Source organism: Chelmon rostratus, chromosome 10, assembly GCF_017976325.1.
Source record: "Chelmon rostratus isolate fCheRos1 chromosome 10, fCheRos1.pri, whole genome shotgun sequence".
In the NCBI taxonomy this organism is placed as follows: domain Eukaryota; kingdom Metazoa; phylum Chordata; class Actinopteri; order Chaetodontiformes; family Chaetodontidae; genus Chelmon; species Chelmon rostratus.
The window spans coordinates 13,037,944-13,051,863 of NC_055667.1; the positions used below are offsets into that span (position 1 = coordinate 13,037,944).

General features: G+C 41.8%; 1 protein-coding gene across 1 annotated transcript in view; it reads left to right on the top strand.

The window, feature by feature from the left end:
- The window catches only part of cacna1db (calcium channel, voltage-dependent, L type, alpha 1D subunit, b), an 81,779-nt gene that overhangs the window by 24,483 nt on the left and 43,376 nt on the right, over positions 1-13,920 (top strand). Inside the window, exons 4-5 of the mRNA XM_041944874.1 lie at positions 13,434-13,573; positions 13,810-13,835. Coding sequence (XP_041800808.1) covers positions 13,434-13,573; positions 13,810-13,835 — 166 coding nt within the window. The remainder of the gene's footprint in view (positions 1-13,433; positions 13,574-13,809; positions 13,836-13,920) is intronic.

The following is a 13,920-nucleotide window of genomic DNA, read 5'->3' on the forward strand; positions in this document are numbered from 1 at the left end:
CTAATCCTTAAACTAATTCCAGCATTTCCCGTAAAACCTATTCTTAACCCTCAAACAGCCCTTTGAAGAAGTTGGATCTGACGAAAAGTTCTGACAATATCAGAACTAACATCAAAACAAAGGCTGCTCTGGCTGCTTAGACAAGAGGCCGTGTTAATTCATTAGCTTTAGAGGTGCAGGTGTGCAGATTGATTTTGCCTTTGGACAGAGCAAGGCTAGCTGTGTCCCTCTGCTTCCAGACTTTATGCCAAACTAAGATACCGGCTGCTAACTCTCAATATCAAACATCAATATCAAACGCTTCCTTTAATGTAATAATAAACATTCAGACTGATGGTTGACAGCAAAATAAGGAAATTATGCTCTCTTAAGTCAACCTGAGTGAAGAGGAATAGTTGTCAGCTATTTGCCAACATATCAGCTGCTTGTATTGTTGTGTGCTGTGTTTAATTCTCTATAATATCACATTTGTGAGGAGTTGGTATTCTGTTTTCTTTTTCTATAGAGTGCTGTGGACACATATTCAAACATTTTGATACGCTGCATGGCTGTCCAGGCAGCGCCTTTGAGTATTCGTGATATAGCCCGTGTTTTCTAAATGCCTCATCAGTGTTGTATCCATGGAAGAGATTAGGAAAATGAAAGCAGACAGATAACATCACATTCAGATAATTAATTAGGTGGTCATGTGTGGTGAGACAGTGTAAAAAATTGACTTGTTAGTATAACTGCAAAGATTCACACAACATAATGTGGCACTTGCAGAGCACAGCCAACTCGCCACTGCTGCTACCAGCCTCTCTTATTGCAGTCATGGATTCTTACCATTTTACCTGATGCGGAGTGCTCAATACAGGAGCCACACAGAAATAAGGCAGTCCGCTTCACCAACCCTTCATGGAGCTCATCGTCTTCATTTCGTGCTGGGATTGAAAAGGGTCAAAACGTGTTTAATTTGAGGTTGAAGAAAATTCACAACAAGCCAGAGGGGGAATTTGGTGGGACCCCCCCTCCATTTTAGCCCCAACTCCAGATTTCTCTCTGAATTCACCTTGGGTTTACAGATATATTATCAGTGAGCTGATGGGTGGTAAATTACCATTCTCTATTCCACACTTCCCACTTTGTTGTGTGTCCTTGAACGATCCATTACACTGATCCTTTCTGTCTGTCTCCTCTTTATCAGTCCCACCATTTTCTTTTTTCTGATTCACACTTCTCTCCCCCTTCCTTCTCATTTTTTCCCCACTCCTCTTATTTTTGTCTCTCTGCCCTGCTGGGAATCCTTTACTTCATCAAATAATTGGTTGCAGGTTTCCATGCCAAGGTCAAAACCAACAAAATAATTTAGTAATATAACTTAATTTCAAACTGCATTTCCTTCAATCATGAATAAACTGTCTTGTGCAAACTCAATATTTATATATTTATATTATATATAATATGTATAAATACAACACAGACACACAGGCTAAGAGACAGACAGGAGAATGGGAAAGCATAAAGAAACACAAGGGAAAAGACTGGGACACGGCCGCGACTGTGACAATTCAGTTCAGTTTTATATACGTAGCACCAAACCACCACAGAAGTTGTCTCATGACCCTTTCAACATGGAGCAGGTCAGGACCAATGTACAGAAGCCCAACAATCCCACCACGAGCAAGACTAGCAGACTACACAATACAGTTTTGTATACGCTCAAGTGCAAGTATCAGTGTGTGGGACAGTGCAAAGGATTGACAGAGCACTAGACCAGGCTGAGGATAAACAGAGGTCAGAGATCAGAGTTCGCCATCATGATGGTCTGAGGAAAGAAGCTTTTTCTTTTTAGTCTCTCTGTGCTGGACTACAGAGGCGCTTTCCTTTGTTTAGAGGCTGGAGAGGTCTATTGCTGGATTGATGAGGATCCTTCATAATCCTCCTTGCTCTGGCTCTGCACCTTCTGGTGGGCAGTGTAGCTCTCTGTCGAGCTGTGCAGTCCTGAGCAGAGCAGACCACGACAGCCTGTGTTCTTCTGGTCTTTGTTAATGTCATGCTGTAGTTCACTGAAGGTGCTTTGGAATCCAGTTCATGTGGTTTCTGCTCTTTCGTCCACAATAGCTAGTTTGCTGAACAGTGTGGACGAATAGATATAAAGCTTTGTTTGAAAAAAACATTCTTATATATATATATATTTCTTGTTTACATCATGTGACTCAGGCTGACATTATGGGACACCACAGCACCTGTTGGGTGGAGTGGGGAATGACCAGGGTGATGACGGTGATAAAAGGCAAACACAATTATAATAAGAATACGTAAAGAAGGAAATCACATTAAATTAACTGCAGATTATGGCCTGAAGGTCTGAAATATATGCAATACTGACACCCCTTCGTGAAGTATTAATCTGTGGTTGATGTGATTATTGATATAATCAAGGACTTTTGTTTATTCACTCTCCTATTTGTCTTTTTTAACTATTTAGAATGAAGTATATTACAGCAGTGTGCATGAGCAGGCAGGAGTTTGGAGTCTCGCTGAAAGACGCCGCATCAGCAACATGATCCAGAACCAAAGGCTTCATTTGAATTAATTACAGTTCAGAGGTGCCATCATTTGTTTTTATTTTGTTTAAGCAGCCCATTTCGTTGGAGTAGGTGTCATCTTTTTCACAAGTGGTGTCTGTATTTTAATTGCGCTCGGTTTCACACTCACTTGGCTTATAACGGTCACATCGTGGTTTTAAATGACTGGTTAAAACGATGTCAAGCTGCTGACAGTAAGCACTGAATGTATGTAACTATGGTTGTTTTTGAATATGCCGCAGTGAATTCGTTTACATGGTTAACAGATGTTTTTGCATTTTGAGATGAAATTGAAACTTGTCTACATTAGAAGAATTATTCAATGAGGGAAAATCACTGATGCGGCACAGTGTTACTTTGACTCATCATGTGAGCTGCAGGCACACACACAGCAGATTACTAATGTAGTGGGATATCCCTGCACAGCATGACCACACCTCGCGAGCTCAGACTGAAGTCTGCAGAAAACCCCTTGAGTTTTGATTCAGTTCCGCCACATACATACCAGTCAGTCGGCGAATACGCTCCTGAACATCATGAACAATTACAGTCTCACTGTAAATCCAGACATTTATTTAATGAGAAAACAATTTTGTTGAACAGCCTGTTGTGATTGTGCTTTAGCCCAGCTAATAGGTCAATCATTAAAGACATGATAATAGAGTTGGATAAGGCTGACTGGCCTGTGGCAGAACTCTAAATCTCTTCATATTCACGGCACAACTATGTCGAAGTGTTTTTAACTGAAATCATGCGGACAGTTATCGACTCCTCCTGACTGAAGACATGCTCCACAGCCTCCGCCTTGTAGTAGTGTAGTCCATCCTCTCTGCAGAGACTGTGCGCTCTCTTGGCCTCAGCAACCAACATTTCTTGTCCAGCTCCCAAAAAAGGGGATTTAGGAGCTTACAGGACGCACTGCTCCTCCTTAAATCAATTAAGCTGCTTCGTTTTGTTTCTGCTTTGTGTGCCTGTGTAGTGCTGCGGTTAGTGGAGAGTAGGGATGCACGATAATTATTGGGCCGATTGTTATCGGGCCGATAACAGGAAATTATGCTGTCATTCCGATAAGTCCGATATCATGACGAATAGCCCCGATAACATATGTGTTTTTGTCAGCACGGCAGTGCCTCGCTCCCACTATGAGACCCGAATGGCCTGCAGTGAATACTGCGTTCAAGTGACATTGGCATAATCAGAAAAACTCTTTCTCACTGGGAAAAATCAAGAATACCCCCTCATGCCAGAAAACAACTCGTTAACTCGGTCATAATTTTGCTAGTTGCTGACTTGAATTAACATTCGCAGTATTTTTTCACATGTTACACACAAAAAATAGAAACATGAACTTAAATAGGCCGAAAGAACGACTGGCAAACGAGGGAACGGGGGAATGTACGTTACACCTTGAATGCAGCATGCGGCACAGCGTGCTTATGAAAACAGTTCAGACTTTCTTCAAAGAAGAAGATTGTTCGCTGGTTATTCGTAACAAATGTTCCAAGCGAGTTCCACTAGGAGCGAGAAATTGCACGAGCTTTAATACCTGATCAGTCACCTGAAACATAACCACCGCTTTGACAGAATTTGGAAAGCGTATGAGGACGGCCGGCCTGCTAAAGACGCTAACGTTAGTAAGGCAGCCACAAAGAAGCCACTGGGACTTACGCATCGGCGAGGCTTTCGAAAAGTCCAAGAAATTTGCCAAAGATGACCCAAAGATGACCCACGGGCTAAGGTTATTGAAGGTTTAATCATGGACTTGATGGTGCTTGACTTACTATGGACTGCCCTTCTTCAGTTTGTTTACATAGATAAGTCTAAGTAAGGGATCATGTATCTTCCTTCAGGATGACATAAAAGCCTGACGCGACGCTTCTCCATAGGAAACTGCTCACTATACATTATCCCGCTTAGAACACGGCTTATTACTAAAGCATTCAATAGTGTGACACAAAATAGTGATTAAAACATATTTTATTGATTTAAAATGAGTCTACTCTCGCCTGTCACCGCTCTCACTGCGCAGCGGCTCTGAAAGTAAACACGTAACTCTGCGGCGGTCGGCTAGTTTAGCTGTAGTTTGCGACTGTTATTTTTCACAAAATGGATGAATATTTTTCCGACTCTGAGGTGGTGGACGATGACTTTGTTTACGATGGACGTCCTTACCGTTTTGAGCAGGAGTACACGGACGAGGAGCTCGTTGAAAGGAGGATGCGGAGGCAGAGAGAGGAACAGCTGGCCAAACAACAACAAACGCGTATCTCCTGGCCGCAAGTCCCACTCTGAGCAACAGAGGCATTCCTCCTCTGTTGTCATCGATGAACATTGTCCACAAGAACACCACCAGTTGCTGTTTACTCGTGGACGCGCAGCCGTTGGATGTTGTTTTGGCCAGCTGTCACAGTGTGATGTCAGTGTGTGATGTCACAGTGTGATGTCAGTGTGTGATGTCACCGTGTGATGTCACCGTGTGATGTCACTGTGTGATGCCACTGTGTGATGTCACCGTGTGTGATGTCAGTGTATGATGTCAGTGTGTGATGTCACCATGTGTGATGTGTGTGTGATGTCAGTGTGTGATGTCAGTTTGTGATGTCACCGTGTGATGTGATGTCACAGTGTGATGTGATGTCACAGTGTGATGTCACAGTGTGATGTCACAGTGTGATGTCAGCGTGTCATGTCAGTGTGTCATGTCACAGCGTGACGTCACTGACATCACCATGTGACATCACTATGTGATGTCAGTGTGATGTCAGTGTGATGTCAGTGTGATGTCACTGTGTGATGTCACTGTGTGATGTCACTGTGTTATATCTGATGTCACTGTGATGTCACACTGTGATGTCACACTGTGATGTCACTGTGTGATGCCACTGTGATGGCCATTTCTAATTATATCATTCTGAGATATTAAAATCATCGTTTGTGGGGATGCATGATAATTATCGGGCCAATAACAAGAAATTATGACGTCATTCCGATAAGTCCGATATCATCACGAATAGCCCTGATAACATATATGTTTTTGTCAGCACGGCAGTGCTTCGCTCCCACTATGAGACCCGAATGGCCTGCAGTGAATGCTGCGTTCAAGTGACGTTGGCATAATCAGAAAAACTCTTTCTCACTGGGAAAAATCAAGAATACCCCCTCATGCCAGAAAACAACTCGTTAACTCGGTCATAATTTTGCTAGTTGCTGACTTGAATTAACGTTCGCAGTATTTTTTCACATGTTACACACAAAAAATAGAAACATGAACTTAAATAGGCCAAAAGAACGACTGGCAAACGAGGGAACGGGGGAGTGTACGTTACACCTTGAATGCAGCATGCGGCACAGCGTGCTTATGAAAACAGTTCAGACTTCTTCAAAGTTTCCGAAAAAGATTGTTTGCTGGTTATTCGTAACAAATGATCCAAGCGAGTTCCCCTAGGAGCGAGAAATTGCACGAGCTTTAATACCTGATCAGTCACCTGAAACATAACCACCGCTTTGACGGAGTTTGGAAAGCGTATGAGGACGGCCGGCCTGCTAAAGACGCTAACGTTAGCAAGGCAGCCGCAAAGAAGCCCCCGGGACTTACGCGAAGGCGAGGCTTTCAGTGTGATGTCAGGCTAAGGTTATTGAAGATTTAATCATGGACATGATGGTGCTTGACTTACTATGGACTGCCCTTCTTCAGTTTGTTTACATAGATAAGTCTAAGTAAGGGATCATGTATCTTCCTTCAGGATGACATAGAAGCCCGACGCGACACTTCTCCGTAGGAAACTGCTCACTATACGTTATCCCGCTTACAACACGGCTTACTACTAAAGCATTCAATAGTGTGACACAAAAATAGTGATTAAAACATATTTTATTGATTTAAAATGAGTCTACTCTCGCCTGTCACCGCTCTCACTGCGCAGCGGCTCTGAAAGTAAACACGTACGTTGCTTAGCAACTGCCTCTCACTGTGCGCAGGCCGGCAGGAAAACTTATTTCTTTACAGCTATTCAGCGAAATCATGTCAAATGTGGAGAAGTGATGGGATATCCCAGACCTGAGAGAGACGTAGCTGGAGACAGAGTTTGGTTTACCGCTATTTTTTCGGACTGATGGATAAAAGTCCTGCATCAGCTGATTTCTGCTTTCAGCGTCAGACATTAAAAAATCTGTCTCCAGTTTTGTCTCCACTCACCAGTCTTTTAGCAGACCGATCGTCCATGCTGTGTTTCTCTTGGTGTTTTTTTCGTGTCTGTCGGCTTCAATCTGATCAATCTCTGCGTCCTCAAGTCTTTTGTGTCTTAATATTGCTCCTGCTGTCGGTCCAGCGTTGTTCTTTACTTTTCTCGTCTTTTTTGCTGGGGACATCATTCTCCAGCCAAGTGTTTGGTCCTCTCCAAACAAATTAAAAATAATGTACGGAAAATGCTCCATATTATGCCACTCAAATCAGCTGGCGATTTGTTATTGAGCTTGGTACATTAAGGAATTGCCCCTTTAGCCTGACTGTTAGGAACACGCGATTGACCAATCAGAATTGAGTATTTAAGAGCGCCGTCTTCTAACTTGCGTCAGTAGAATATGCACTGTGCATTATTTTTGTTGTCATTGAGGAATGCACTTTTTCAGTTTGTTTAAATAGAAATGTTTGAATCTAACTTGTGCCAGTGCATTAATTTTCTATGTGTATTTATTTTTTGTAAACTTCTGGAATACACTTTTTCAGTTTGTAATCCTGATGCATGTATTTGCATCATTTCAAGGGGCCTTTATTTTTTATATCAGTAAGTAATGCACCTTATTTAAATTGATGTGAGATATCAAATAGGTTTGTTTGATAGCTTTAAGAACATGTTTGAGAGGCTTACCAATAGTTTTTCATTGGAAAAATAGATATCTCTTCATTTAAAGAGTCAAAACTGTTTTTGGTTTTGTCCGTGGTATTGATGTCAGGATGTTAGGTATATGTGTGTGTTATTGGTTATCAGTTATCGATATCAGCCTTTAGGAGCTGAAAGTTATGGGTTATCGGTATCGGTTTTAAAAAACAGTTATTGTGCATCCCTAGTGGAGAGTAAACACATCTTAAAGCCTGAAGGTAAAGGTTTAAGGGAAAGCGGGACAAATGCACTTAGTCCTCCTGCCTTCACTACAAACATGGCCAGTGGCAGTTAACTACTGTGGAAGAACATGGACGTTCATGGATTTTTCCATAGTTCTTTGAAGGGGTCTATACTGAGCTGTGCTTGGATGAGCATAATGCCAAAACCATAAGGCAAAGATTCATTTCAATTTAGAGCTATTGAGACCCTAAATGCTTGTCGAGAAAAAACAGTAAGGCTTAAAGCATCTTTCACATAGCTTGCTCACCTCCTGTGTGTAGTGCTCAGATTTAAAGACGTTTCCTGGCTGCAGAAAAAATTCTATTGTTTTATTTTGAAAATCCTGAACTTAAAGGACGCTGCATTCACTGGAGCCGATCAGTGAGAACTTCTATTCATCTGACCACGTACGCTGTCAGTCGTCTTGAGTAACTTCAAGTCTCATTCACTGCCCACACATGAAACAAGCCGGATTTCCATGGCAACGTTATCCCTGTCACAGCTGTACTACAGGCACAGAGGGAGATTACCTCACTGCACTACTGCAGTGTTCTTCAGTGGGCTCGGACAGGAAACGAGGACAGTTGGAACCAATAACTTTAACTGTTTCATTTATCCTCTTGGGAGGCAGTTTGACAAGAAACAACACAAACATCTCTCTTGCTCATCAATATAGCTGCATGGGCATTGCATTTCCCAGTCTAACAGGACAAAGGGCTGCATGAAGGAGATGGTTGTCAGGGTCCGGGTGACTTGTCGTCTCTCTCTCCACCTCCTGGTCCACCCCACTCTAGTTGTGTCATACAGAACCAACTTTAGGTCTACACCACCAGTTACTCTCACACTTGTACACTCACTTATTATCCAGAAACCCCCTGAGGGATGTGAAAACTAGAAGGGATTTAATATTTAGTATGTAAATCATGCCATGTTTATTAAAGCTATCTTGAGGTATGTAATAGGGTAGAAAGCAGCTACAACGTTTCTGCCTTAATTAAATCCACTCCTGTACCCTGTAGGAAGGAGGGGAGGGGACGCTACATGAGCAGAACATTTTCTAAATTATGGGATTAAATGCAAAATAGATTTCTGATGGGTCTCCATTTAGTGTGCTGAAATAGAAAAATGGCATGACTGAAAATGTCCACATATTCAGACTATAACGATATTTTTTATTGTGAAAATATAAAATGCATTAAAAAATATTTTTTTGCTATAAAAAATGCTATGATTACAGCTCTCTGCAGCTGCCTCACAGTAAAGCCATAATCCAGTCCTTTCATGCTTTTAATGTGAAGCAGCTGCAGGAAGTGTTTGTTTTCATCAACAGCATTGTACACATGCACCTGCCCCCTGAAAACTGCTGTGTGTGTGAGTGTTGTGTGTCCATGATGCAGTCTGTCCGGGATTTTATTTTTCACTTTGGTTTAGATGGTGGCAAAAAACCTGTTTGTCAGTTTATCCTGCATTTGTGTAATCAGCGAAAACCCCCAAAAGACAGCTGACTTCATCATTTAGGAAAGGCACGGGTCTACTGATGGTAAATGTAGATAAAATTGAACTGAGTCTAGTTTGCAGATTAAAAAATGTTTATACCACCATTCATCACAAAGCATGTCTACAAACAGAGAATAGGCAGCACATTATCAAGCTATTGAACAATCAGTCGCACAATCAAATGATAAAATACAATGTGCCTCAATGACTTGTGTTACAAGTTAATGACATATTCAGGCCAACACAGTGTCTCAAGGTAATGAAAGCAGTGTGTACAACTGCTACTGAATGAATACATACATTTGTCAAATGTCTTAATTTTTTTTCTCTTTTTTTTTTCTTTTGATTTTGGACACCTGACAGGTTTGTTAGGTCTTCATGTAACTGCTCACTCTTCAATGTGCATTGTTTCGACTTTGTGTGTGCATTTGTGTGTGTGAGTGTGTGTGTACGTGTGTGTGTGTGTGTCTGTGTGTGTGTGTGTCTGTGTGTGTGTGTGTCTGTGTGTGTGTGTGTGTTAATTCATTACGTAGGGTCACATTCTGTTTGTTGTCTCCATTGTGTTGCGGTAATCTCCATTCTTCAGATGCAGCCCTGTTGATTGTCAGCCTCACTCCCAGGTCACAACCTGAATGCAGTCAACTGAACTGCACACACAGGCACACACACTCTGTCAGCTGTTCACTGAGCAGAGAAGCGGACATTTCAGACCTATGCAAACAACTGGAGGATGGAACAAGAATGTTAAATTGGATGGAGGCAGGTGTGCGCTCATGCTTGGAAGGCTCTTATCAGTGTGAAACAGCTCTGAGTCACAGCGCTTGTTGACCTTAACAGGTCATAACCCAGCTACTGTAATGGCACACCACTCAGCTTACACCAGTTAACAATTAGAAGCCAGACAAAGGCTCGGGGAAATCAGTATTTACCCGGCCGCTGAGTTGTTCATCTAAAACATCTGGGCAATTCTGCAGTGCAATTAAATTTTTTGGCCCATTTAATAAGAATCAGGAATATTACTGCTGAATTTTTTGCAAACCGTACTGGAATGTTTCCTTCAAGGAAGGTCTGTGCAGCAAGAAAATGAAATGGCAGGCTCTCGCTTGAGCTATGTCATTCATAATAGTGAGTTATAATTGTTTTGAGGTCGTGCAGTACTTTTTAAATCAGTCTGAATTCCAGTTCCATTACCACACAACAATAATGGAACTCGAGGGTCTGCAGCCATGCTAGTGGCTCTGTACTTAGCTCAGGCACATCAATGCTTTGAACAAAAAGCTAACATGCTGATATTTGGCAGGTATAACACGCTTGTCACTACCTGATCTGAGAATTCAAGTAGCCCGTGTGCATAGGTCAGATTCTAATGCCTGACCGATGGATAATCCTAAAACCAATCACTCGCATGCTCTTACTTTAGCATGTTAACATGCTAACGTCTGAGGTTGATGGGAATCATGAGTTTTGCAGGAATTTAGTCATAAAACCAAGTATTGGACATACTGAAATTCTGTCCTTATTTTCTCATGGCCATCCATCCATTAATTATTGCAACATTTCACTAAAAACCACAAATTTCATCCTCATGATGGCGCAAGATGAAAAGTAAATGGATCACCAAAGTGAGCAGCATTCATCCTCTGAGGATCACGAATGTCTGTACAAAGTTTCATGCATCCATCTTATAGTTGTGGACCAACATTGCCACCTTTAGAGCCATGACATGTTTAGAAATGTGTCCACTTGATGCTTGTCGTGATGGATTACACATCTCATCAATCTTAAAAAGACTGCAAATGGAATTTTTACGCTTTACAGAAATAAATGAAAGACAGTGGTTGCCAGAATAGAAGAAGAAATTACAGTCAACAGTCATGTAGGCATGGAGCTTTAACTTGACCAAAAAAGAAAAAAAAAAAATGGGTGTAGTTGCGGTGTTTTTACAGCAGCTGCTGTTTAACACGTCCTAACTGCGGCTGCGTCTAAGTCACCATTGCCAGGAGCGTTTATAATCCCTGCGTGAAGCTGTCTGTCTGGTTGGCTTGCTGCCTTTCAGGAGTGTGTGTACTACTGCAGGTCTCTCTGCCCGCGTGTGTGGGTGTGAAGTCTAAGCGCGTGTGTTGCTGGCGTTGTTGCGCATTAATGTGCGTGCACGAGCCTGCGCACGCGCCGCCTGCGTGCACTCAGTGTGCGTTTGTGTCCTTTAAATCAACAGGAGAAGTGCTCAGCTTAATGGGCCTTAAAACCTGCCGACTCACTAACCTTTCGCGTGGAGGGAGACAGACAGAGAGACATAGAGAGAAGGAGAGAGAGAGCTTGTGTGTGGGAGAGACAGAGAGAGGGAGAGAGAGGGAGATGTGTAGGAGAGTGAAAGATGTTTCTGTGAGAGAAAAAGAAAGTGGAAAGTGAAATAATGCCTAAGCACAATATATAGAAGTGTGTGGCAGTGTCCAAATCCAGGGACCTGTTTCCATTACCTTGTTGCCATGGAAACATGCTGATGAGGAAGCAGGACATACATGACAAGATGAGTTTTCATGTTTGGAATGACGTTTTTTTCTTTTTGTCTTCTTTGTTGCTTAAGTGGATTTTGAAATGCATCACTTCCTGCGTCGTGCTACGAGGGTCACCGGAATGCATCCGGATATGGTCCGAGGTGTAAAGGCTACAATTTCACAGCCATCCAGAAAATGCCAGTGTTGTATGTTTCACAATGCTGCTAGATAAAAACCTTGAGCTCTCACAAGATACCCAATGAGTTTTCGCTTTGCTCAGAAAATGATCATTCTTGTTTTTTTCTATTAAATGCTGCAGTATGACCATGAAAGTGGCTCAAAAAATAAAGAAGAATGTGTAGGTTGTTTAACAAGAAAAACATGAAAATTCCCTGATTTGTGTCCTGACTTTAAGACACATATCACATCTTAAACCAGAAGACATGCACAGTATGCAAATGAATTTAACTGCATGTAACTGTATGGATATTTTAACCCTCGGGACTGAACCAGAAAGCGTCTCCATGTCTCCAAAAAAACTCCTGATATGCTACATTACTTTGCGATGAAAGACACAGATGACAGTTGCAAATATTCAATGGTGCAAAATTGTAAAATCTTATTCATGATTTTTTTTTTCTTGAACAGATAAAATGGTTGCATACAGATCTTATATTTGAATCTCCACTCTCAGAAACCTGGACCAAACCATTATCATGTTAAGGCGCCTCCTCAGAAAATGGGACATGACACACATACTTGCATTCACTCCACCCACTCATAAGAGTCACTTCCTTCCTTGCATGTAGATTTCAGCTTTGATAAATTCATCGTTTATCTCTCCTCCCTTTTGCTGCCTCTCACGTCTTTGTCATTATTAAAACTGGATTAATGAATTCAGCTGTGCGCAGAGATACATACAGATGTAGTTCTTCCAGGCTGCAGTGGCTCACAAGCACTTGTGTCAGCAGTACATGTTAGAACATAATTCATTATTATATCATTAAGCGTCACTGAGCTGACAATTTGGTGAGTCATTTGGTGATCAATGTAGGAAATGCTATTTGAATATGTGATTTTTATGACTACAGAGCCCATGTCTGTTGTTTTTCAAGCTAAACACATCATTATTTTTGCTCTCATTCGCCACCCAGCTGAGCAGGTCTGGGATTAAGTAGAAAACATGGTGGACTACGGATTTATGCTGTTTGACTGCTGCATTTTATTCAGTTTTTTCAGACTTTCACTCAGCGCATCCTCTAGATGCGATATGCAAATTCAATCTCAGCTTGCAGGGGACATTTCTTGAAGACCATGCTCAGGTTTTCTGTTAAATTTAGGACTGGATTAGCATTGAAACTGTGTGTACTGTGGCAAACTGTGTGCCTTCGTTTTGACACATTTTTTTTCTTTTCTGGAGACCTGATTGTACTGTAAGTCAGCAGGAGTCATGAGGCTGTGGATCTGATCAAAGTCAAGTCAAAGATACTTTTCTGCTTGCTTTGACAAAAAAAGAAACCAGTTGCCATGCCAACTGTTGTGGTAACTAGGGGAAGTGTTTTCTCTGTTGTTGTGCCTTATACCTGTTTGCCTTATTGCCTCCGATTTTGGCAACTTCCATGCACATTGTTCAGCCCACGGTGAATGTCTTTGGTGATGTTTAGGCAAACTAGAACATGAATAAACTTTTCTTCTTCCTTTCTTTTTCTTCTTCTTATTTCCTGGCTCTCTCCCTTCCTGCTGTTCTTCCTTCCTTTCCCTCCATACAGGAAACAGTAGAATATGCCTTCCTGATCATTTTCACTATAGAGACATTTCTGAAGATTATTGCCTATGGCCTGGTCATGCACCAAAACTCCTACGTCAGAAACGGCTGGAACATGCTGGACTTTGTCATCGTCATAGTGGGGTAAGTCTTATTATTCTCATTATGTCCAGTTGCAAGATGACAGTGATGTTTTTGGCACAAGCACATGTGGATACACAAATGCACACGCAAGTAAACACGTGCACACAAACACACACACACACACACACACACACACACGCATGGCCTTGTTGAGAGTGACGGTTTATTAGTAGACCACCTGGCCCCAGTAATACTTCAATGTAAACTGTGATGAAGGTAAAGGTAAATATGCACAGATGTAAAGGACACACTCATAAAGCAGGTATATACAGTAAGTGCACACTTGCACACACAGGTGCATGTACACAAAGAGAAGTACAAAGAGGACACATGGCTTTGTTCTTCGC